Source organism: Pongo pygmaeus, chromosome 7 (assembly GCF_028885625.2).
Source record: "Pongo pygmaeus isolate AG05252 chromosome 7, NHGRI_mPonPyg2-v2.0_pri, whole genome shotgun sequence".
Taxonomy (NCBI): Eukaryota; Metazoa; Chordata; class Mammalia; order Primates; family Hominidae; genus Pongo; species Pongo pygmaeus.
In genome coordinates this window covers 11,066,978-11,094,281 of record NC_072380.2, presented here as the reverse complement: position 1 = coordinate 11,094,281, position 27,304 = coordinate 11,066,978, and the positions used below count along the sequence as shown (strand labels likewise).

Genomic DNA, 27,304 nt, shown 5'->3' with positions numbered 1-27,304 from the left:
CCTCAGCAATCTCGCATGACACACAGTGACTCTCAGTTGGCATTTCCCCATTCACAATCTCTGCCCTGCAAAATAATTTTATTTAATGCCACTTGTAAAACCTATAATCTATTATTAGTAACCATGTTAAGTAGTATTTCTCTTAATCTCAATTAATAGACTTAAAGTAAGGCTAGGCATGGTGGCTCACATCTGTAATCTCAGCACGTTGGGAGGCTGAGACAGCAATGTGGTTTAAGGCCAGGATTTTGAGACCAGCCTGGGCAACACAGTGAGACCCTATCTCTATATAATTATTTTAAATAAATATTTATTTAATAAATATTTATAAATATTTAAAATATGAATTAAATTAAGAAGTATTTATTAGTACTTCTTAAATATATATACTTATATATTTAAGGATATACATGTATATCCTTATATATATACTTATATATTTAAGGATATACATGTATAGCCTTATATATATATTTAAGGAGTACTAATAAATACATATATTTATATATTTAAGGAGTACTAATATTAACACAATATAAAAAGTTTAAAAAGCTACTTTGTCTCCCCTTAAGAGTAGATACAACTATGTTTCTATTATTTGTAGATTGATAAATCTGTGTATCTTTCAAAAGTTCCTTTTTATTCATTCTATCCTGCCTTGGCTGGACATTTTAATGAAATCGTAGGGCTCCAGTCTACATTTCTATTAGGATGGCAAAACACTGATGATTTTGTATTCATCCCATGAATTTGATGATGCTTGAACTAGCCTGGACACATATAATCATTTTGTGGAGTAGATTTTCTGTGGCATATCATGTGGAATACAGCTTCTATTCTGAAAATTAAGCCATTTATAGAGCAATTGTAGGTATAGTATTACCCAGTGATCTCTACTTAAATCATTTCTTCTTCCTAATATTATTCTCTTTCCCATTTCAGCTTGGAAGGAAAATGGCTCTTGTGTTTTAGTCTAGCAAACTCTGCAGTCATCTGTGGTTTAGTGGAAAAATCTGAACTTAGGGTCTGAATATCTGGGATCTAGTCTTTCCTCTTCTGTTTTATAACCCAGTAGTCTTCAACAAGTGCCTAAACTTTTCTCATCTTCAGTTTTCTCAGCAGTAAAAGTTGGATTCCAAGACCTCCTTTCCAGGTTGTTGTAATGATTAAATGAGACCGTGCATGTGGAAATTGCATTATCTAATGTAAGGCTTTATAAAAATGCAAGATAATACTGTTATAAAATAACTTCATGGCCAGGTGCAATGGCTTATGCCTATAATCCCAGCACTTTGGGAGGCTGAGGCGGGAGGATTGTTCAAGCCCAAGAGTTCAAGACCAGCCTAGGCAACATAGCGAGACCCCATTTCTACCAAAAAATACATATCTGTATCTATATCTATATCTATATCTATATCTATAGATATTAAAAATTAGTAAATTCCTCGCTTCCCACAGCTCCTGTACTGAGCCAGTCAGAATAAGGGCTACATGTCACTCCTATATCTCACAGCCTTAGGAATAATCTGTATATTTGACTGGCTCAGTACTGTATTAAATAAACACAGATTAATTGACTAGCCTGAGGATGAAATAATAATCTGAGGTAGCTGTGAAATTACATAGTTATTTACTTATGCAGTTATTTATTGATCATTATTCCTTGACACATACTTACCTTTTTTCCCCTAGAGAGCTCAATCTGCTCTCTGTGTGTCTTTGAGCCTTTTTTGTATAAAAAGAACCTTAGTTTTTCCAAATGGAGAAAAAAATACATATTTATTTAAGAAGCATCAATAAAAATTACAAGTTGCATGAGAGCTGATATTAGTGGTAGTGTGCCTTACCGTGTTGGTGTTCTTTATATTATAATGCCTTGTATTATATTTGAATGCATGTTTACACAAGACAGTTAACTTTTCTGCTAGTCAGTAAATGGCATTGATACTTATTACCACAAAGCATGTAAATTTATATCTTATAAGAGTAAATCAATTGGCTGATTCATTTTCTTTCAACTGTTTTTATTTTCCAGTGCTTTCTCTAAAATGGATAACATTTGGGGAATTTCATGACATAATTGTAATAAAGCCTCTGTACAATTAAATGGCTTTAACTGAAGCCAAGCACATTTCTCTTTCCCATACTTCCCCCCTTTTTTAAAATTAAAGGCTTCCCAGTCTTTTTAGGTTGTATTTGTCATTTAAAGCATTTTGTATTGCAGCTGGATTCTGAAACTAGGTTAAATTGTCTGTTTCTCCTAGAAACATTCCAACAGAGATCAGTTTCTTTTCTGGACCTTCTAGTTCAATACTTTGCTCTTATATACTGTGTTGAATAGAACTGAACTGCTATTTATTGGATATGTCAGCCTTAAATTCCAGTTACTATTTTTGCCTCAGTGGTATAGCTATTTAAAAGAATTAAACAGCTTAAGAACTGTATTTTTAGTCTACTTGGGTAGTAATATACTCCTTTCTGTTCACTGTTCTTTCAGACATTTGTCAGAAAATTTCACAAGCATGTAATTGGTTTGTCCAAGCATAAACTATAACTTCAATATAAAGAAAGCTTAATAATACATACCAGATATACAATTCATTTTATACACACATACACAAACATGTAGTTTTCCTTGGACTTTTTGTAATTTTGGAAGCCTGTGTAAATTAGTCTACCAAATTATATTATTGTGCCTATAAACATGGGAATGCAATAAAATTAATCATCAGAAACACAGTTTAAATAGCTTGTAACCCCACTGGGGAGAAGCTTGAAATTATTCCATGCTTTTGGGTTAACTTAACAAAAAATTGCTGTCTTTTTTCAACATATAGCCTTTGAATAAGGGAGATAAATTACTAGGTTTGGTTTTGTTTTAGGTGATTTTGATAATACCACGAGTGGTACCTCTGTTTTCATCTTTTGTGTTAGAAAATTTAACCCAATCTTGACTCACTGCAATCTCCGTCTCCCGGATTCAAGCGATTCTCCTGCCTCAGCCTCCCAAGTAGCTGGGATTACAGGTGTGTGGCGCCACACCCAGCTAATTTTTGTATATTTAGCAGAGATGGGGTTTCGCCATGTTGGCCAGGCTGGTCTCAAACTCCTGACCTCAAATGATCTGCTGGCCTCGGCCTCCCAAAGTGGTGGGATTACAGTCATGAACCACCACACCTGGCCTTTTTTTTGTTTTGGGGGGTGTTTTTTGCTTTATATTATTAGAGCAAATGTGGAAGCTTTCCTTAGTAGTTGGCTGATCTGTACTTTTCTTTTTAGATAAATGTTCTTCACTTTGTTTTCAGAAACTACAATTTCTAAAATTAGGAAATACAGATATTTATATTACATAAAGTTAAATACTACCTCAGAAAAAGTGCCTGTTATTTTTGAAGTGAGTGTCTTCAAGAGTGCAGGGAAGACGATATCTTAAGGAAGATAGAAAGTGACATGCAGTAAGTTGCACCTTGGGATCTTTCTTGGCCTTCCCTGTCTTTTCCCATTCTCATAAATGTCTTCCTTAAAAACCTCAGTGTATGGTAGTTGAGCAGCAGCATGAGTTAGAAATTTATTCTCAACAGATAATGTGCTTTTGAGTTAATTATCCAAACTGACCAAGTTATGCCCAGAAATGTGTCTGTAAGGGACACAAATGTGCCAATTGCACCAAATTATAGTATATTGGAGTTGAAATGGATCTCAGAAATACTTAAGTGCTAACCAGCCTAACATCCTAAATGTATTTATAAAAATATGCAAGTTATTTTTAATATTCTTAAAAAGCCTATTTGTTGAATCAGTAGTGCCTATTGTGTGATCGACTGTCTTAGCTTATTTTATAAGGATTTTTGGGAAGAAGCTGAAGCCTTTTGCTATGTGGAGGTCTTACTTGAGTGAACCTGGTCTCCATGGAACTTGCTCCTGTATTGGCTTTTATAGTCCTCCTCCTTTATAGTTCTTCTCCAGCTTCCATTTTTTGTTTTGTCTCCTCTGAGGGTTTTTCTTCCACTCTCCAGGTTTTATCCACCTTGTAATTATCTTTCTGTATTCCTTTCCTTAATGAGCTCATTTATCAAGTAGCTACATCTATTAATCCCCTATTCCATTTCATAATCTCCCTGGAGCACCCAGCCCCAGTCCTCAGCCCTCCGTAGGTATTGAGCAAATGCTGGTTGGTGGGTGAGTGGTGGGAGAGTGAGTAAGTGAATGATGCCCCCTCGACTGTGCTCCAACCTTTTCTGACAAACCATCTACACAATGTCTTTACTTTGATGTTTTACCTCAGAAGGTGCCTACTTCAGTGAGCCTTATCTGAGAGTTTCATACCTACTTAAACTTTTTTTTTTTTTTGAGACAGAGCCTTGCTGTGGTACCCAGGCTGGGGTGCAGTGGTGCAATCTCAGCTCACTGCAACCTCCGCCTTTTGGGTTCAAGTGATTCTCTTGCCTCAGCCTCCCGAGTAGCTGGGATTACAGGCATGCACCACCATGCCCAGCTAATTTTTGTATTTTCGGTAGGGACGGGGTTTCACTATGTTGGCCAGGCTGGTCTCGAACTCCTGACCTCAGGTGATCCGCCCACTCAGCCTCCCAAAGTGCTGGGATTACAGGCGTGAGCCACCGCACCCAGCCCCTACTTAAACTTCTACAACTCAATTTCTGTTAAAATAGTTCTACCTTATTTTCTAATCTTCTAGATTCCCCCCTCCTTTCCTCCCCAAAAAAAACGTAGTCATCTTTGACTTTTCTCTCTCTTCTGTTGTGAATTTGGCTTTCTAAACCGAGTTTTTTTTTTTTTCTTTCAAAATTTCTCAGTTAGCCCTTCTTTTCCATTTTTCTGTAACTGTCAACGGTTCAGGGTCTCATCACCTCATGCCCAGGTTATTAGCATGTCTGCTGCTAACATTTCCTCCACCCCGCAATCATTTAGACATAACAGACCAATTTTCATAAAATGTTATGTTGCTTTTTCAAAGGCTGAAGAGAAAACATTGAGAATCTTTGAGATGAGTATTTCAGTAAATCTGATTGCAGTAGGTTAGAAAAGAAATGGAAAGATAAGAGAATCAATGTGAATAGAATGCATATTTGAAAAGTTTGGCAGATAGATTAGACCATTAACAGAAGATTTGAATTAGGTACTAGTTTCACTTTACAAAACGAAACACCTTACATAGTATTTGTTTTCAAAATAAAGTTGAATATATTAGAAGGATGCATTTTTTGAAAAAAAAGCCCATGAACAGTTACAGGGTAATAGTATAATTGTGTAATTGAGATTTTGAAGGAGGCAAGAAAAGATGGAGTCCAAAGTGTAAGTAGAAGACTGAAATACTCTTTTTTTTAGAAGAAACTTCTGTTAAGGATTAAAATGGAGATACAGAGGAGTGAATTGTTAAATAAAAACAAGTATACACAGTGATGCTTTACCAGATGATCTCATTCTTAACTCTTTGTATCCTTTTCTTTTTTTTCAGCATGTTGACATAGCGGCTTTATTGATAAAATACAACACGTGTGTAAATGCAACAGATAAGTGGGCGTTTACTCCTCTCCATGAAGCAGCCCAGAAAGGAAGGACGCAGCTGTGCGCCCTCCTCCTAGCGCATGGTGCAGACCCCACCATGAAGAACCAGGAAGGCCAGACGCCTCTGGATCTGGCAACAGTAAGTCCTCATTTCAGATACTGATTATTGTTCCTTATACTTTCAGAGATGACATTAGATTCTCGGGTTCACCAGCTTTTAGTCGTGTTTATTTCACTTAGAACAGAGATCTTCTTCTGAAAATTTTTGAAGTTCACACTTTTTCTATGAAAATATAATTTAAAACTCTTAAGACAAACTAAACAGTAAGTTAATTTAATTTTTTGCCATTCTTAGCCTGCCGGGAAAACATGAATCTTAAGAAAACACATTTTTAGAGTGTACCCTCAAAGAATTACATTTAGTAAAATATCTTGTACCTTCTATATTTGGCATATTATTGTAGAGCAACTAATGTTCATGATAATTTACCTAAGTCTGTGAGATAGTCAAAGAAAAATTAACTCTGGGCAGTATTATTTAACTGCAAAGTTAAGCACTGCATCATCTTCCGTGAAGTTTCTGAAAACCAGGGAGTTACTGTATAGTCACAATAATTTCTAATTTTTAAGCCAGAAATGTTTTTTTCAAGTTATGTTCTGTTTCATTGATTGCTGTGTAACAAACTGTTTGAAAACACTCAGTGGCTTAAAATAATAATGACTTATTATTTCTTATGATTCTGTATGTTGGCTAGGAGATTCTTCTGGTCTTACCTGGGGTCACTTGTGCAACTGCATATAGCTGGTGGCTGGGGCAGAAACATAAAGACGGCTTCATTCATATGCCTGGGGCCTTGACAAATACAACTAGAAGGCAGGGGCCTCTTTAGTCCCATGTGGCATCTCATCATTAAGTGGTCTTGTTAGAATTTCTTCACAGAATAATTGTATCTCAAGAGGGAGAAAGCAGAGGCTGTCATTGTTCTTTAAGGCTAAGCCTGGAACTGACCTGCTGTCACTTCCGCCACATTCTGTTGTGCAAAGCAAGTCATGAAGTCAGCTCAGGTTCAAGGGATAGGAAAACAGATTCCACCTTCTTTGAAAGGAGAAGCAAAAATTTCGTGGCCATCTTTAATCAGCCACAGTCTTCCCTGTGAATACAAATTAAATCTATTTTTCCCACATTCAAATTACACTCACCTGCCACGTGCTCCCCCCACCAACAGGGGGCAGATAGTCATCACTGGGTCCTTAGGAATTCTAAAATTCAGCCAGACACATGTTATCAGGGCCATCTACTCTGGAGTTAGGGAATGATCCCTGATTGGGGGCCAGTTCTGCTCGCAGGGAGTGGTTCACTGTGGCTGTCTTTTTTTTTTCCTTCTTTTTTTTTCTTTTCTTTTTTTTTCCCCCCCTCTTGAGACACAGTCTGGCTGTGTCACCCAGGCCGGAGTGCAGTGGCGTGATCGTGGCTGACCGCAACCCCAACTTCCCAGATTCAAGCCATCCTCCCATCTCAATCTCCTGAGTAGCTGGGACTACAGGCACATGCCACTATGCCTGGCTGTTTTTTTTTGTTTTTACTTTTTGTAGAGACAGGGTCTTGCTGTGTTGCCCAGGTTAGTCTTGAACTTCCGGGCTCCTCCCTCAGCCTCCTTCCTCAGCCTCCCAAAGTGCTGGGATTACAGGTGTGAACCACTGTACATAGCCTCTGTAGCTCTTGGCCATGCCCTCTGAATTATCCTTCTCTTCCTAAGAAATGGATCATATTTACAGCCAATTGGCTTTCTCAACCTGTTCCCTGCTCCTAGAAATTTTGGGGACCCTGAGCCTTTTATCATTTTAATCTACCTGTCCCTTTTAGTCCAAACTAGTACAACTCTTCCTTTATAAACTTTTGGATTTCCCATCAAATTACACACCACTCCATCAGCCAAAAGCCCCACCCACAAATCTTTTCAAGACACGTCCCTCTCTAACATGGAATCCAAGTCAAGGTGCAGTGGGACAATGCCCATAAGATCCTTTGAAGCTCTTTCATCTAGCCAAGGGAATTCACAAGTTACCACCTTAGAGGTTTTTTAAAGATTTTGAGGTAATATATCTATACCTCTAGTTGATTTTTATTCTGAGGCCATGTTTTCCTGTCAGCACCCTGGATTTGACCTTTGGCCTGAGGCTATGCCTTACTTGAAGAAACTTTTGCTGATGGAGAGGCTGGGAATGGTGAATAATTTCATTTTCTAATCTAGCAAATGTTAGGTGAATACATTTCCTTAAAGAGAACTGAACAGTTCCTTTCTCTCTTCCTGTACCTTATCGTGGGCAGATAAACACACCAGTCCAGTTGATGAGGCAGAATTTGTTCTAGAAATTTCCTTAGCCAAATTTACAAATTTATTTAGGTTTACGTTCTACCTTCCGTAAGACCTCCTGTGCCAGCATTGCCAAACTTTCTGCTACATAGAATTAGTCCCCTTTCTCTCGCCTTCAGTAGCACCTTCCTATCTTCCATTCACAGCCTCCCTCAGCAATAACCAGACCACCCTTCACGCCTCCAACCAAAGCCACATGTCCACCAGCACCCCACTTCCAGGTACTGGTGTGCATTTCATTTCTCTATTGCTGCCCACTAAGCCACCCCCAAACCCACTGAGGGTTTAACGTGACAATTTATTATTTCTCACACGTCTGGGAGTTGACTGGGCTCAGCTGGGCAGTTCTGCTGGTTTTGTAGTTACCTGCACCTGGGAACTCAGCAGAGGCTGGAGCTTCCAAGATGGCCTTTCATCCTGCAGGGCTCTCCCTGCATAGGATCTCACCACTCAGTAGTCTAGCCCAAACTTCTGTACAACATGGCAGATGGCTTCTAAGAGAGTAAAAGTAGACACTGCCAATCCACTTAAAGCCTGGCTCAAAAGCCTCAGAATGTCACTTCTTGTCCATTCTATTGGTCAAGGTAACTCACAGGGCAAACTACATTCGGGGGGTGGGGGGCAGAAATTCAAGGGGAGGCATACATGACGGGAGGAAGGAATTGATGGGTGGCTGTCTTTGGAGACTATCTCCCACATACTTAAAAAGCAGTTGCATCTAATACTTAAAAACTGAAAAGTTTATGAATAAATGAGTTAAATTAAAGTGTCATCCCTTTGAAATTTCACCAGATGTTAATTGTACATGAAATTATTAAGTGTGAAGTAAATAACCAGATTATAGCTGTTTAAACATAAACAAAATATAGTAAATACGGAAATTTTTTCTAAAGAAGGGTGACAGTTAACACTGAAAGTGCTTTTTTTTAAATGAAAGAAGAAATATCTTTAAAAATTACATAGTTTCTCCAATTCTGTCTACTGAAACTATTGAAACTCTTTGGAGCTGTGGATAGGAGAAGGAATGATCAAAAACCAGTAGGTGATAATGAGGCATTCATTAAGGAAAAAATCCACAAAGCATTTGGTTGTTAGTGAAAAACTTACCATTTTAATATATAGTATTTTCATGGTTTTTGTTTTTAATCTTTTTTTTAGGCTGACGATATCAGAGCTTTGCTGATAGATGCCATGCCCCCAGAGGCCTTACCTACCTGTTTTAAACCTCAGGCTACTGTAGTGAGTGCCTCTCTGATCTCACCAGCATCCACCCCCTCCTGCCTCTCTGCTGCCAGCAGCATAGACAACCTCACTGGCCCTTTAGCAGAGCTGGCTGTAGGAGGAGCCTCCAATGCAGGGGATGGCGCCGCAGGAACAGAAAGGAAGGAAGGAGAAGGTGAGTAGACCCCGTGAATGCTTATTTATTTATACCTTTTGTTAGTGAAGCGGAATGACTTTTTTCTATTGATAATTATTGAATGCCTCAATTAGAGATGTCCTGTCTGTAAATTTTCTTATACACAACATCTTATAAGAAATATTTCTTCATAGAAGGCTGCCACGTTTCTTGGCATTGTCATTGTTCTTATTTCTGTATATTCTAGAGCATCTGTTTACAACCGTAGCATCTTATTGAACCACTTATACTGAAATTGTGTCAGAACACAACTGAGAGGTCATTTCAGGAATGAAAACTAAAATGATAGCTGATACATTAAGATTTTTTAATTCATTAAAAGCTTTAGATTTTTCTATATAAGTAGCATTATATAGTATAAGAATTATACTGTAATGTTAAAATTAGTATTATAATATTCTATATATTTGTATAAATTACAATAAGTTATAATTCTATATTCTAACCATAATATTAGACTACAAATACTAATTTGATAAAGATAAAACACTCTGCTTTTACTTCTCAATCAACTTCAGAAATAAAGTGTCTGAATTAAATCTATGTATTCTGTATTATTTTATGCCATGTAAAATCATCTGACAGCCAAGGTTGTCAGAGTCATGTCTAAATGGATACTGAAATTTTCTTTATATTTAGAGAATTCTTTCTGAGAATCTTTAATATGTTTCTGTTTTAGTTGCTGGTCTTGACATGAATATCAGCCAATTTCTGAAAAGCCTTGGCCTTGAACACCTTCGGGATATCTTTGAAACAGAACAGGTAAATACTCTTGTATATATTTGAGTCATTTAAATTAAATACTAAGATTAGACTGGATGCAGTGGCTCACACCTTAATCCCAACACTTTGGAATGCTTAGGCAGGATTGCTTGAGCCCAGGAGTTTGAGACCAGCCTGGGCAACAAAGCGAGACCCCCATTTCTACCAAAAAAAAAAAGTTTTTAAGTTAGCTGAGCATGGTGACTTACTGGGCCCCTGTAGTCCTAGCTGCTGGGAGGCTGAAGCAGGAAGATCACGTGAGCCCAGGAGTTTGAAACTGCAGTGAGCTGTGATTGTGCCACTGCATTCTAGCTTTGGCGACAAAGCAAAACCCTATCTCGAAAAAAAAAAAAGAAAGAATTATTAATTGCCACCCACCTCTTCCTCTTTTGCTTCTTACGAGCTATTCTTAAACCCACAGCACATTTCTATAAGAAGCCAGAGGAGCCCAGTATTTTATACTTCTCCCCAAAATTGTCTAACAAATGAGTCTTTATTTTATCTTTATAAGCAGTCTAGCACTATGCATTTTATTACATGTCAAAACTTACACCATGCAACTACCTCAAAAGAATGTTTTCATAATTGTCCTTGGTTGTTTGTTTCCTAAAAATGTCAGTCTTTATTCATCTCATTTCATTATTCATGTGACTAGGCTCCTGAAGCAGTTGCCCATTAACTTGGAAAGCACAGTAGTACTTAGACAAGTGCACTTTTAAAAAATTGCCCCTTTATGAAGTTTCTGTTGTCCACTTGGAGTCTTAAACAATCTTAAACCAAAAGTTGGCCATACATTCCAATAGACCCACCCTATTTTGGGATCCATCTTAAATGTCTGTGAAGGTCTAAGAATGGAGTCATCATTAGGGCATTTATGAATTAGGATTCTTCTGTTTGTTTTACTGTTTTCATACAGGATAAGGAGGTGTAATATTGTATGCTTTCATTATTATGATCAGCTTTAAATATTGAATGATGGTAAGTCCTGAATTTAAATGGACTATTGATATACATGAAATTTAAGAATGGGAAAGGTGTTTAGAGAAAAATTATTCTCCCAGGTGTAGGGATCACCCTTGTATAATAACACCCATGTTAGTCCTCCAGCCAAGGAAGATATCTTGTTACAATTTGGGACAGGTGTAATAGAATGCTTGTAACTTAAAGTGTGCCAAAATCTGCCCGTAGGTATAATTCGTTTGTTTTGGGCTTACGCTTACGCTTACCCTGTTTTGCACAGAGATCTAATGTCCAGTCTACATATGTATTCAGTTTCAGAGGACTATGCTCCCTACAGAGGCTGTAGGGGAGAATCTATTCCATGCCTCTTCTTGCTTCTGATGGTTGGCAGCTTCCTTGGCTTGCGGCCATGCTGCTCCAGTCTCTGCTTCCATCTTCACATTGCCTTCCTGTCCTCTGTATCTCTTCTAAGGACATTTGCATTGAATTTGAGGCCACCAGTATAATCCTGGGTGATCTCCTCATCTCTAGACCCTTAACATAATTTTGTCTGCAGACACTTTTCTTCCAAAGAAGGTGACATTCACAGGTTCTGGGGATTAGAACATAGACGTATCATTTTGAGGGCCACCCATTCAGCCCACTACAACATAATATGGCCCTATATATCTTTTCAAGACCTAGTCAACTTATCAGAGGTGTCACCCTTTCAATCACCCACCTCTACACATCTTCCCCTATTTTAGAATAAATCTGTTTTTTCAATTATTCTTTATATGACATAATTTTCCAGTATTTCACTGGCACCTTTGGCCCATTATGGCTCCCTTCTAGGCTTATAGTCAGTTTGGAGTTAACTTAAAAACCAGGTCTTTTTTCTTTTTTATATCAATGATACTGTTAAGATTTTTCTTCTGCTTTCTCTCTTTTTTTTTAGCCACATTTTCTCATTATAGTTCATCTTTAATGCTCTTAATGATAAGAACAGCTGAGTAGGGATAGCACTGGACTAAAAGAAGACCTTAATTCTAATTATTTTTACCCTCTTACTAGCTGTGTAAAATTGGGCTGAAAGACATTTATCCTATCACTTCCTTTACCTGTAAAACCTAATGCTTACAAATGTTCAGAGAGTTAAAATTCTCAGTAATATTGTGCTGCTGTGTGAGCTTTTAATACAACGATGCATCACAGGTGCCTTTGGTCTAATGGTTAGGACTTTATAGACTGCTGTCTATAAAATCATTTTCTTTTCCAACCATTTATTCATCCTCTGGTTTGGAGCTTTCTTAGGACAATATCCTAAACAGTAAGACTGCTTTATCCTTATTCCCTAACTGAAGGTGTGAAAGCTGTTTTAAAACCATTATACTCTGCTGTTCCCATATTACAGCTATAGCTGTTCTTCCCAAATCATTTCCACAATAATTGTAAAATTTCAAACACACCTTTGCTAAATAAACCAAAGACCTTAACTCAAACAAATAATTCCAATTTACTGATGAAAGTTTTCTAAAGAATGCTCATTTTTCTTTTAGTCAGTTTGCATTATAATTTTATGTGTTATTTCTTTTTTACTTTATATTGTATATTCTCATTGTCAGTAACTGACTTCCTGTGGCATAATTATCACATTTTATTGATTTGAATAGTTTAATAGTTTAGTCTCCTAGTCACTCCTTCTGACAGCTTGTCCTGGTTTCATCAGTTTCATTGTTCTTTTTTTCCTGCAGTTTCATTCTGAGTAAATGGTTCCATTGATTTTTTTAGCCAGAATAATCTCTATAGCCTTTTCTTGATCAATACATAAACGATTGCATTTAATTTATATTACCAAGCACAGTTCTTTCCCTCCAGACAAGTGATACTACCTTTCTTTGCATTGAACTGTGTCCGGCCCAATCATCAAGCAATCAAATTTATTTTTATTTTAATTGCAAATGTTATTTATCTAGCCTTCCATTATAAATAAATTTGATAACCTTTTCCATAACTTTAACCCTTAGCATTTTCTCCCATTAACATTGTATATCAGTAATATGTGATGATGGTCAACATATTTGTATAGTCGGGGAGGAGTGAGGGTGCATGCATTGAACTCATTTAATTCATATCTGTTTGGCTTAAGCCAGGGGAGCCATTGTTTTCTGATGCGCTTTGACATGCTTATATGTCTCATTGCCTGTGTTCCTACTCATGGATGCCAGTGGGGTGTGGAATGTAGTTATTTCCGGTCCCAGAAAAAAACCTTCTACACATCATAGCCTCACCTCCTATCTTCACAGTTACTCTCTTGGAAGTCTCTAAACTAAATTGTCCTGTTTCCCATAGATACTTTGCCAAGTTCTGTGTTAAATAATATAGTATCCTTTCTAGTTAATGAAATATAGTACCCATGTGACTTTGGCCCTTCCTTTATAACATAGCTTTCTACCTATGAACATGGGTAGGAACACTTTTTCTATGGGAAAGACAGATTTTATTTACACTGCAATTCCTAGAACATAAATGCTATCACTTGGAAGACTGCTTGTGGACGTTTTTGTGGTTAACCTATGTATTTTCATGGAAAGTGACCAGATAAATTTTGATTTCAAATTCTTGAAGACAAAAGCATGGCCTCCAGTAGTAATTCATTGTGAACTTGATTATAAAATTAGTTCTTATTACTACTGCTGTACCATACAACCTTTTAAGCCCAAGCAAGAGAGCGTCTTTTTCATTAAAACTAGTTTTCTCTCCCCACCCAAAGTAAAATGACTCTCAGAAGCTAGAGGTAGCTCTTTTTGCAGTGACCTTTGCTTTATGTGCAAGATGACTTTAACTGACACGTGGATAATCTTTATTCTTAATAATTTTATTTTAATGTATACTAGATAGAAATAACTAGCCCAACAAGCTTGTGATTTCTCAGTATAATAACTAAGTCAAGGTTTTAAAAAAGGAGCAAGTTAATTTAAATATGATTTTCAGAAAAAAAAAGTCTAACAGCTGATAGGGGTATATATAAAATTCCTGAATCTTGAAGCAACATGTCTAAAATCCAACTAACCTGCTTTCCATCCAGATATTTCTATTTCTTTTGTTCATACAAGTCTCATAGTTACCCAGCTGCAGAATTTTGGAATAATCTTACTTTCATTCCTTTTATTTTAACCATTTCTATTTACCAGGCCCTGTAAGTACGGTTCTCCAGTTGCTTTCAGATTCATCCCTTCCATGCCATTTTATCTTCATCTTGTTCCCAGTTGCCTTCCCTTCCAAATCTGCCCTTCATAATGCCAACAGTCTCATCCTCCTAAAATACAACTTTGATCATATTACTCTGCTGAAAAGACTTCCCAGGGCCTTTGGTATATATATATATTTTTTGAGATGGAGTCTAGCTCTGTTGCCCAGGCTGGAGTGCAGTGGCGTGATCTCGGCTCACTACAACCTCCGCTTCCCAGGTTCATGCGATTCTCCTGCCTCAGCCTCCTGAGTAGCTGAGATTACAGGCATAGGCCACCATGCCCGGCTAATTTTTGTATTTTTAGTAGAGATGGGGTTTCACCATGTTGGTCAGGCTGGTCTCAAACTCCTGACCCCATGATCTGCCCGCCTTGGCCTCCCAAAGTGCTGGGATTACAGGCATGAGCCACCACACCTGGCCAGCCTTTGGTATACTTCTAAGCCTCTTAGTTTGATAGATAAGGCCCTTTAAGATCCTCTCTGTGCCTGCTGCTCTGCTCTGCTCCTTTTAATCCTTGATATATACTCTCCCGTAACCATTTTGAAGTACAGTACTTAAGGTCCCTCAAATACTCTGTATTCTTTTAACTGATTTTCCCTTTGCACATGCTATTCCCTCTGTCTTAAGCACACTTCCCTCCTTCCCCTGACTGATTAGCTCCTGCTGCTTAGCTGAATTATGACCTTCTTCTGAGAACCTTTCCTCGTCTCCTTCCTGCTCCTTCCTTCCCAGCCCTCCTTGCAACCCTGACCAAGCAGGTCACCTTCACGAGAGTTCTCTTAGGGATTCTCCAAGACATTGACCCACTTTGTGTTTCTTGGTTACCTCAAGTAAATAGCATGAACTTTGGTTAGCACTCTGTTTCATGGCCCCACTCTTTTACTATGCTATTTGCACCAACTATGTAACTTTCCAACTATAAGGGATGGTTTTAGATTTAAATAAAATATTTAGTTACTTTTTAAAGAAATATATAGCATAAAGAAGGTACTCATTGAACATTTTATATGTGAATGAGCTAACATAAAACTAAATTTCTTAGCTTTTCATTTAAGGTTTTTCAGTGGCCACTGCCTGGTAAATATGTGGACAAATTGGACACCATGTAACTCACTGCAACTAAATTTAACGTTTAATCATTTTCACCTTCTAGTCATCCTTTTAAAGAATATAAACAGGGAAAAGACAGACACAGCTATACATCTCAGCTCTTCTGTGTACTATTTTTATGACTTCTTTAAGTACCAGTGACCTCATAAATACATTAATAGTACTTCATTATCCATCATCGTAAGGATTAAATGAGGTAATGTAAATAAAGTGCTTGGAACTGTGCTTGTTACATAGCGAGTACACAACAAATATTGTGTGGATGGTGGTTGGATGATGAATGGTGGGATGGAATTGCAAGAATAATGTATATTTATATTCAGTTGCAAGTATAGAAAGTTGTCCCATTCCCTTTTTGTTTTTTTAGATTCCACAGGTTAATAGCTTTTCATCTCTTCTGTCCTTCAGGATAGCCTAATAAACATTTTCTTTTTTTTCTTTAGTTACTTATTTTCATATGCATTCCTTTTGTGTGACTGTAAGTATCTAATTGGATAAATGCCAAGATAGCATAGGTAGATCACTTATCTACTGCTGTGTAACAAATTACCCAAAACTTAATGGCTTAAAATAACAAACATGTATTATTCCACAGTTTCTGTATGTCAAGAATCTAAGCATGGCTTAGTTGGGTGCCTCTGGCTCAAGGTCTGTCCTGAAGCTGCAGTGAACTGTCCAACAGGTCTGCAGTCTCACCTGGGGACTCACCTGGCAAGGGCGGGAACCTGCTTTCAGCTCGCTCACAGTGTTGGTTGACTGGCCTTGATTCCTCACCTGTGGGCCTCTCCACAGAGTGACCTTATGGAGTATTACTTACCTCTTGCTGCTTGATAAATTACCGCAAACTCAGCAGCTCGAAACAGCACACATTTTGTGAGTCAGGAGTCTATGCACAGCTTAGTTGTGTCCTTTGCTGCATGATCTCTCACAAGGCTACAGAGCATTAGCCAGGGTCAGTATCTCATCTAAAGACTCTACTGGAGAAGGATCCCCTTCCACACCCTCACGTGCTTATTGGCAGGATTCAGTCCCTTGCAGTCTGTTGGACTGGAGCCCTCAGTTCCTTGCCATGTGAGCCTCTATAACATGGTTTCTTGCTCTATCAAAGCCAGCAAGAGAAAGAAGATCTGCTAGTCACTTATCACCATTGCTGTATTTGCTTGGTTAGAAGCAAGTCACTAGGCAAGCCTGCACTCCAGGGGAGGGGAGCACACAGGACGTGATGTAAGGAGGGTGGGAATCATTGAGTCTGTCTGCCATAGCGTGGCAGCCAGTTCTTCTAGGGTGAGCAGTCCAAAGAGTGAGCGCCCAAGATGGAAGCCACAGTCTCTTTATTACCTAATGTAAAAAGTAATTTCCCATCACTTCTGCTGTATTATATTTGTTAGAAGTGAGTTCATAAGTCTGTCTCACACAGGGAAGGGATTACAGTGAAGACACAAATGCCAGGAGGTAGGAGACCACTTTCCACATTAGGTGTGAGAGCTCCTCTCAGCCTTGCCTTGCCTTCTAAACTAAGTGACTTGCTATCAGTCTCTTCAGGTTGTTTTGTTGGTTTGGTTTGGGTTTTTTGTATTCATTTTATGATTAGAGCTATAAAATGAATAAATATATTAAATATTCTCCATTACTCCTCTAGAACGTTGTAGAGAATATTGTGTTTTGCTGGCCTGGTGTCTGCTTCCTCCAGATGTGCACTATATGTATCAATCTAGAAAAGTCTGAGGAGGGCCAGGCGCGGTGGCTCACACCTGTAATCCCAGCACTTTGGGAGGCCAAGACAGGCAGATCACGAGGTCAGGAGATCGAGACCATCCTGGCTAACACGGTGAAACCCCGTCTCTAGTAAAAATACAAAAAAATTAGCCGGGCGTGGTGGCGGGCACCTGTAGTCCCAGCGACTCGGGAGGCTGAGGCAAGAAAATGGTGTGAACCCAGGAGGTGGAGCTTGCAGTGAGCAGAGATCGCGCCACTGCACTCCAGCCTGGGCGACAGAGCAAGACTCTGTCTCAAAAAAAAAAAGAAAAGAAAAGTCAAGTCTGAGGATTCTCTGAGTTGAAGTTACCACATAGATATGAAACCCTTGGTTTTAAACTGAAGTTAGTTTAGAATATTTAGAAGAAAAAAATGAGACATCAATAACATAGTTTCCAAATTATATTAAAATCATGTCTAGCTAAGAATGTAAAGGCTCCTATTATTTTGTGAACTATTCCATCTCAAAGATGTATATTTCAGAACTGGGGTTTTTGTTTTGTTTTGTTTTGTTTTTAAAGCTCTGCTGAAACCTTTCTTTTGGGTGATTGGAAGTGAATTGCCCGCTTTGTGCAATGAAGCAATTATTGCTTAAATGGCCAGTTAGAAGCAATATAGAAAATCATTTCCAAAGAATGAGTGATATAGGCTCATTTCACTGGAAAGATCAAACTCATATTTTATTCTGACAAAAAAATCAGCAGAGGTCCAGGCCTAATTTGTCAGTTTTTTAAATGTTACTTGCAAGTTAAAAGTGGAAAAAAGCGATCTTGTTTGAGTTGGAAACTGAATGTCTATAAAAGGATTTCTTGGTTTTCCAAGGAAGGGGAAAACCAAAGACTAATCTTGTAGACTAGTATTTGGATTGTCACAAAGCCAGCTTCATCAGGGCTGGAAAATTGCATGTTCAGCCTTCAAGAAATGTGGCTATCCGAGTTCATCCTATGTGTTCAGAACATAGCCACTGGGTGGCAGTAGAGTCCCAGCTACTTTAGTCCATAAAGGAATTAGGTTATTTTGAGCCAACTAATCATCTCCATTTTACAAGGATGAATAACCAAAAGTTAAAAACTAACCAAAAATTAAAAACCACTATGTTGTATAAAAACAGAATGTATTTTAAGGAGAAGGGATTAAGTCTGAGAATTTATGAGAGAGCTTAAAAAGAATCTACTCTGTTCTTATCCAAATTGGAATTTTAAAATGTAGCCTCTCTTTAAAACAGTTTGTAATCTAACTAAATACTTGAGATGTCAATCTCACTGCTTTTTAAGGCAGCCTGTCCCAGGCTTGAGTATTTCTTAGCACTGAGAAGTTCTTCCTTATCTTCCTCTAAAAATTGCTTTCTCCTTTTCCTGCGCTGTTTACTTGTGCTGAACGCCTCTCCTTTTCCCCCACCGTTCATTTCTACTCCCTGCTGGATACTGGGATCTGGTGTTTTCCCATTTTCAAGCTACTGATTCCTCCTCTATCTTGAGGCAAACAGTAGATGATAGAACAAAATAATCTAAAGGAAATGTAGTGATGATCATTTTGTATTTCTATAGTAGTTTCTCCCTTTTTAATTCTCATGGACAAAAAGCAAATCAAGGAGTACTTCAAGTAAGCAGAAAAGCTGATGAGACTATCAAGACAACTAAAAAAATTGTAAGCTCATGTTTATAAAGGGAACAAAAGAATTTTCTTAATTTGAATGGTACTCATAGCATTGTAGACAATTGGAAAAGCTTTTGTCCTCTTAAGAACTGTTAAAGATATCACAGCTAATTTTGTTTCATTTTTCAGATTACACTAGATGTGTTGGCTGATATGGGTCATGAAGAGTTGAAAGAAATAGGCATCAATGCATACGGGCACCGCCACAAATTAATCAAAGGAGTAGAAAGACTTTTAGGCGGACAACAAGGTAAGCTATTCAGAAAAAAACAAATTTCAGAAATCAGTGGTACAAGGTAAGTATTGGGGCTGACAATTGAACTCAGGCATCCGATCCCAGAACCATACACTGAACGATTGTACCTCCTGTCCCTTCCCCATCTCAGTTATTGGCCTCATGCTCCCTCTAGCTGGAAAAATCTGAGTCAGTCTTCCCTCTCTCCCAACACTTTGTATCCTCAATTTCTCAGGAATCTCTGTACTTCTGTCCTTTCCCATGTCTGTCACTTGATCAAGCCACCATTCTCTCTCTTGGACTGTCCCAACCACCTGGTTTATCTCCAGCCTTTACATTTGCTTCCTGCTTCCTTCCAAGTACCTTCTCTACAATGTGAACACAATCTTTTCAAAATGATTATATGATCATATCACTCCATTGCTTAAACCCCTGTAATAGAATCCTGTTTCTTTTAGGATAGAATCAAATATTCCTAACATGGCTTTTTACAATCTAACCTTTCTTAACTTGAACGTTCCTGCCTCCCACATGACTGTCAGCTTTGTCTTTTTCCATTGTACTTTGCCGTTTCAAGCCTCTTTCCCCTCTGTTTTTACCCATTTCTCTATTTGTTAGAAGCACCTTCACTATAGGAAAGCAAGGAAGGAGAATCTATAGAGCTAATCAAATTATAAAAGAGTGATGTGAAATTCAAACTGGAAGATTTTGTGCTTGAGTCTTGCTTATTTATCTGTATTTTAGTTCATCCATGAAACTAACAAAGATAATGTATTTTAAAGCAACTGTAAGTGGCTATTTCAAGCCATCTTACAAGAGTTTTTAGAGGCTAATTTTTATATTTTAGATCTGACTGTATTGTGATGTCAGTGCATGTTTTCTGTGTCAGACATGGCTTCATGTGTGTTCATGATAGAGTTTAATTCAGCACATATTTGTTGAACCCTGCAGTGTGTACAAGAAGCTCTATAACAACAGATAAAATTGGGCTGGGCGCGGTGGCTCACGCCCAGCACTTCGGGAGGCCGAGGCAGGCAGATCGTGAGGTCAGGAGATTGAGACCATCCTGACTAACATGGTGAAACCCTGTCTCTACTAAACAAAATACAAAAAATTAGCCGGGTGTGGTGGTGGGCACCTGTAGCCCCAGCTACTAGGGAAGCTGAAGCAGGAGAATGGCGTGAACCCGGGAGGCGGAGCTTGCTTGCAGTGAGCCAAGATCGCGCCACTACACTCCAGCCTGGGCGACAGAGCAAGGCTCCGTCTCAAAAAAAAAAAAAGAACAGATAAAATCGATCCCCAAACATCTTCATTTTTTTCTCCTGTCTTGTATATTTGTTTAAAGTAACTGAATTTATCAGGTTCAAATTGCAGATAGTTTAGGTTTGTTCCAAAATGTCAATTACTTATTATGAACTTTTTTTTTTTTTATAAAATAGAGCCTGAGTAGTGCAGACTTTTGTTTTATATGTTAATTTTTCTCTCTGACAGGCACCAATCCTTATTTGACTTTTCACTGTGTTAATCAGGGAACGATTTTGCTGGATCTTGCTCCAGAAGATAAAGAATATCAGTCAGTGGAAGAAGAGGTAATATACATCAGAAATCTTTCATTTGCTTTTCTTGAAATCTGTGGATAAACCTGTTTTTCTGAAAGTAACCTCGTCTTACATTGCCTTGCGGTCACATGCCTATTAATCAGTCTCTCTTAGCCATTGTGGTAGAATATTGCCAAAATTAAAATATGATGGCGCCACATGGTTTTCACATCATAAGCCTAGGTTTTCTAATGCATGGGGCCCATCTGTCTTTTTATTCTGGAGATTTTCTTGAAATTCATGCGAAATAAGGAGCCTATTAGAACTATTTTCTTATATTGTTACAGTGCCACCTAAGAATGACATAGAATGAAAAACTCTTGCCTCATAGAGAGCAAATATGTTCTCATCCTTGTTTTTATGCAGTTATAAATGTGGCTATAAAATAATATGCCTAATCCTCACATATGCTTCTGGGTCTGCCTCATTATTCTGCATAACATTTCTGCAGTCACAGTTCTTCTGAGCCCCTATGAAGGCTGTTTGTGTGACCCTCCTGGTGGTCAGATGCCAGTGAGACTCCTGCTCCACTGACGGCTTATGCATAAACAAACAGCCTAATGCCATTGTTAGAAGTAAGCTACCCAATTGTGTTATGCAAATACCTAGGCAGAAAAAGGTATGCCGAATTCTTGTTTGTTTAATTAGTGCTCATTTTATTTTCATTCCCAGGCTAGGAACTTGCATAGGGAACTCAGGACCATGACGCCAGGGCTGCATTTCAGCTCGTACTTGGTGCATCAGGAAGGCATCATGGGGTCCGGTGTCTTACTACCTAATTCTTCTCCTAGCAGTTAGTACATTTTGATAATAATGTCAAAAATGTAGTGACTCTTCACAAGTGGAGCAGTAAGGAAGAGAATTCATTCTATTGAGTTAATTCTCTGAGAAACTTAGATCTTTAAAACATTTTTCTTTTCCATAATTATTTTTAATTTAGAGAGTAGTCAGAAGACAGTTATTCCCTTTAGTAGTACATTATAGTCAACGTCCCCTGGTCTGTGTAAATATACTTAGAGATCCCACGCTGAAGACTATTGAGATAATACGGAATATTTCACCTAAAGAACAAATATTTATTTTTTAAAAATTGTTTATTTTTAGCATTTGTCCAACGGGCATTAATTGAATGTAAGGAGTTTTTGTTTGACTTAATCAGAGTGTTAGTTCTTCTTCTGAATAAGATAAGATAGTAATTGTAGATGACTTAATGTGTTTTTTTTTAATATGTTTCCCCATTGTATTTACAGAAAACTCTTTCAGAACTTTTATTTAAAAGTAAATAGAAAATGCATAAATTTAATATTTATGTTTGAAATTATTTTCTTACCAAAAATACTTATCCACTAAACATGTTCATCAATTTATAGTGAACTCCTATTTATTTAATACTGAATTTTAGACTCATCGATGAAATAATAAAATTGAAATATTGAAAACAATGGAGGAAATGTCTAGAATTACACACTGGGATGTTTTTATAAAATTAGTTCTTTTGTTCTATAGATGCAAAGTACAATTCGAGAACACAGAGATGGTGGTAATGCTGGCGGCATCTTCAACAGATACAATGTCATTCGAGTAAGTTTTTAAAGTTTCATGGTGAAAACTGGATTGCAAGGCTTGCCCAAAAATCAAATCTAGACAATGAAAAAAGTTTATTAAGTCATATTTTCAAACTGTGAAAGATAATTCATCACCTATCTGAAGTCAGATAGCACTCTTCTCACTACAATATCTCTAACTCCCCAAGACAATACGTCACTAAAAATAGAGACATTCTGAAAGCGCCAAAGCTACAAACAGGAGGCTAAATCAGCTTGTACTAGTGATACTTACATGGATATTGGTCTCCCTGCTCATCCACAAATACAGGCCATAGCTGACAATAATGTTTTTTATCATTTGAAAGTTGCATCAAAGTCCTGGATCTTCAATCTAATTGAACCAGTAATTACCCCAGAATACATATATTTCTTAATCTCAGTATCTTAATTTATAATATGGAACAGATGACTCAAGCTTTTTACAAAGGGGTATCATAAAGATGAATAAAATCTGTAGAGAACTGGTTTAACCCTTTGAGTTAACAGACATGTAAAAGTTACACTGGTACACATCAGAATAACCCAGGGAACTTTTTTAAAAAAAATACAGATTTACAGATCCCCATCTCCTAAAATTTATTAAGTCTGGGGAGATGCCTAAACATAACCTTTTTACCTATTTTTTTTTTTTTTTAATCCTGAGGTGATTTAGAGGTAACAGCCAGGTCTGGTATAGAATAACAAAAACTGTAACTGAAAATTATGTCACTAACAGCTAGAGTATTTTCTGAATTACACTGACATGGTAGCTTTATCACTTTTAAATTATGTCTTAAGCAAAATAAAAATTGAACCTTCCTAAAAGGAAAACATACTTTTCATTTTAAATCATAAATGTACATTTCACTGATAATGTTTCTTTCTTCTTCATCCTTAAAGATTCAAAAAGTTGTCAACAAGAAGTTGAGGGAGCGGTTCTGCCACCGACAGAAGGAAGTGTCTGAGGAGAATCACAACCATCACAATGAGCGCATGTTGTTTCATGGTAAGCAGCATGGCAGGGACGGTGGACGTCTCTCTGGGCCTTTGCAGGAGTCAGTAAAGTGAAAAACCTATGTTAAATTGACTATAATACAGTTGTGTTAAAAATGGCTTGTTTTGATTATTTTGTTCAAATAATTACTTCTTGGTACCAGCTTTCTAATGTATCACACATTAGTACAGACTTTCCCGTGCATATACAATGAAAATACTTGATCTAAAATTATTTTAGAACTTAAATTGCAAATTGAGCCACCTAGTGAATTATTTTTGTTGTAATTTTGTACTAGTACATTATTATGTATAATAGGCCTTCTTAGAAAATACTTTTCATTTATACACCATTCATTTCTTAATATTAACCTGCCCGGTGCAAATAGTGTGCAGGTAAGTGAGCTTCTAGAAAAGTGTTCAAAAACGAATCTTTCTGTCTTCGTATTTCTAGGTTCTCCTTTCATTAATGCCATTATTCATAAAGGGTTTGATGAGCGACATGCATACATAGGAGGAATGTTTGGGGCCGGGATTTATTTTGCTGAAAATTCCTCAAAAAGCAACCAATATGTTTATGGAATTGGAGGAGGAACAGGCTGCCCTACCCACAAGGACAGGTCATGCTATATATGTCACAGGTAAGCATCTTGCCATTTAGTGTAACGTTTCCCATCCCTAGGTCATGAACCAAATTTTTTTTTTTTTTTTTTTTGAGGTGAAGTCTTGCTCTTGTCACCCAGGCTGGAGTGCAGTGGCACGATCCTGGCTCATTGTAACCTCCATCTCCCGGGTTCAAGCAATTCTCCTGCCTCAGCCTCCTCAGTAGCTGGGATTACAGGCACCCGCCACCACACCCAGCTAATTTTTGTATTTTTAGTAGAGATGGGGTTTTGTCATGTTGGCCAGGCTGGTCTCGAACTCCTGACCTCATGATCCGCCCACCTCGGCCTCCCAAAATGCTGGGATTTCAGGCATGAACCACCGTGCCCAGCCCCAGATTGGTTTATCAGGCTCTGCAGAAGTCACAGATTATCCTCAGTCTTGCATCCCAGTAAATCCCGTTGGTTCTGGGAATGGGTAGGAACAGCTGATCAGCCTCTTCTGACAGGAGCAATAACAACAGAGCAGATAACCAGGGGTAAAAACCAGGTACGTGTCCTCCAGTCATGGGTTATAATAAAACTCCCTGTATCTTGGCTTTCTCCCTGGGCTTCACTTTTCTTGCTTTGTAATCAGAATATGGCAAGGCTAAGGATGATTTCTATAGAACAGAGAACTGCTAGCTCTAGTCGCATTTGAATGAAGACACACTTCTATAAAAAACATAGACTCTTTAATTTACTTCTGATGTTGCTGGTGATGTTGTTGTTTTAAGGCAGGATATATAATTAGCCTTGGCAACTTAAAATATCAACTTTGGAATTAATAGCAAACAAATGAATATTGGCCTTGTTAATAGACTTTTAAAACTCAAAAATTGGAGAGAATAATGGTATAGTCTCTCTGATGTCAGTGGTGAAAAAAGTACTGTCCCTTTCTTTGGCAGTGAAAAAATACAAAAGAATTATACTGTACAAAGATTGGGATTTATTACATTTCTCTGTAAACTTACCAAATGCATTCTTTTTAACAAGCCAGGTTAATAAGATATTTTGTAATTTGGTTAAGAACTTAAAAAGACCCAAATAATTTCAGAACAAGGATCTCTGAGGGAGAAAAGCCCCAATAACCTTGAAATTGTGATTATTGACCTTAAAACTTATCTCTCAGTTGTGTTTTGAACAAAATTATTGCCATCAGCCATTCTGAGTCAGATGTCATATATCCAGAAGAAAACTTCCTTCCATTAAGACCTCTGTGATTAGGAATACAGAGAAATTTTCGGCTGGGCATGGTGGCTCACGCCTGTAATCCCAGCACTTTGGGAGGCCGAGGCAGGCGGATCATGCAGTCAGGAGATTAAGACCATCCTGGCTAACACGGGGAAACCCCGTCTCTACTAAAAATACAAAAAATTAGCCAGGCGTGGTGGCGGGCACTTGTAGTCCAAGCTACTCGGTAGGCTGAGGCAGGAGAATGGTGAGGACCCAGGAGGCGGAGGTTGCAGTGAGCCGAGATCGCGCCACTGCACTCCAGCCTGGGCGACAGAGAGAGACTCCGTCTCAAAAAAAAAAAAAAAAAGAATACAGAGAAATTTTCAAGAATATATAGCATGTAAAAGTATTTTTGGTTTTTTTTGCTTCAAACCTAATTCCTCTGGAGACAAAAATGAACCTAAATAAGCAATAAAAGTGAACCTCAATGAAAATTAACAATCGCTCATTAAAATTAGACACACAAGTTTAAGTCAAGTCTTAACCAGGATTTCTGGAAAACAGAGCCTCAAGCAAAAGTATGTGACTAGTATTTGGCCAGTGCAGCCCCAGGGAAGCAGGAATGAGGGCCCAAAAGGAATTGAGGTGGAGAAGACAGCAGAGCAACCGCAGTGAGGTGCATTAATGAGCTGGCCACAGTCTCATAGTGAGTGCAGTCGATTGCTCAGTCCATGAGGCATCTCCAGAGAGGCTGTATGAACTACGGCAGCTCACAACAGTAGTACATCAGTGAGAGAAAGAGACGAATTTGTCTGCTGGCTCCTGTCTTGCATTTGTCAAAATTTGCCCCCAGGGCTAATTGGTACCCCTACCATTTAGGCTGCTGCATCTGCAGAATGCACCACAATGCACCAGGCAAGCCAGTGAGCAGACTTGAGCCAGCTCTCTACTTGCCCATCTGCAGCTGCAGCTCACCACTGGCTGAGCAGTTCCCACATCATCTCCTGCCTCGGCAGCAACAGGGGAACCCTGGGACAGGAAGCAGAAGGCCAGGGCCTGTCAAGTTCACCTTTATGTGATGTAAGAGACTAGGAGAATCTAACGACAACGTAGCACTGCCACAAATGTAGAGATGGAGCTCAGAAAGCCTCCTTCTGATGGAGAGCAAAGCCCTTTTCTCTGGGACCTGCAGGAGAATATAGTAGACCAAGCCAGCATCCCAGAGGATCATCAATAGCATCCAACTCAAAAAGCCAGTCCAGATAAGACCCAGTTGTCCTGGATCCAGCACAAATTTTAGTTGACTCAAAATAAAATCTCTGGTTACTTATAACACAAAGATTATACTCCATTACTAAAAACGATTTGATTGAATTATAACTGTTTACATTTAACAGTGGGATCAATTGTACTAATTTGTAAAAATGTTTATTGCTTATATTAGAGATTAGCAGACGTTTTCTTTAAGGGATATATAATAATTATTTTAGGTTTTGCAGGTCATACAATCCCTGTCACAGTAACTCAATTCTGCCCTTGTAGTGCAAAAGCAACCACAGAGTATATGTAAATGAATGCATGGTTGTGTGCCAATAAAATTGTATTTACAAAACCAGATTGCAGGCTGGATTGAGCCATGGGCTATAGCTTGCTTAACCCCTAGTGTATATAATAGACTTTCTTCCCAGTCAGTCTTTCTTACTCTGTAATACTTAACATCTGCTCTAATTCATGTTTCACCCAGACTATTATGATTTTCAGCCATACATTTAAGCTAAGTACTTTTGTTTATGATCCACTTTTATTACTACTGTTTACCTCATCCCAGTTTCTACTTTTTTCCCAGTAATGAATAAACCCAATCTTAATTTCAGGTGTTTTGTTTCCATCAGCTTATTTTCATCACTTTCCACCTACCCATCCATGCAAGAGCTCAGTTTTTCTCTGGTTTTTTCCCTTTCTCCACCAGGCAAAACTTACTGGCAGGCATTTTCTTTTTTTTTTTTTTTTTTTTTGAAACGGAGTCTCGCTCTGTCGCCCAGGCTGGAGTGCAGTGGTGCGATCTCGGCTCACTGCAAGCTCCGCCTCTGGGGTTCATGCCATTCTCCTGCCTCAGCCTCCCAAGTAGCTGCTGGAGTGCAGTGGTGCGATCTCGGCTCACTGCAAGCTCCGCCTCCGGGGTTCATGCCACTCTCCTGCCTCAGCCTCCCAAGTAGCTGGGACTACAGGCGCCCACCACCACGCTCGGCTAATTTTTTGTATTTTTAGTAGAGACGGGGTTT

General features: G+C 38.3%; 1 protein-coding gene across 3 annotated transcripts in view; it reads left to right on the top strand.

The window, feature by feature from the left end:
• Nucleotides 1–27,304, top strand: part of TNKS (tankyrase) — a 234,000-nt gene that overhangs the window by 190,714 nt on the left and 15,982 nt on the right. For all 3 annotated transcript variants that reach the window (XM_063668510.1, XM_054497579.2, XM_054497580.2), the window contains 8 exons: nt 5,477–5,665; nt 9,060–9,297; nt 9,998–10,080; nt 18,923–19,043; nt 20,520–20,617; nt 22,133–22,207; nt 23,113–23,218; nt 23,660–23,846. In XM_063668510.1, the coding sequence (XP_063524580.1) occupies nt 5,477–5,665; nt 9,060–9,297; nt 9,998–10,080; nt 18,923–19,043; nt 20,520–20,617; nt 22,133–22,207; nt 23,113–23,218; nt 23,660–23,846 (1,097 nt within the window). The remainder of the gene's footprint in view (nt 1–5,476; nt 5,666–9,059; nt 9,298–9,997; nt 10,081–18,922; nt 19,044–20,519; nt 20,618–22,132; nt 22,208–23,112; nt 23,219–23,659; nt 23,847–27,304) is intronic.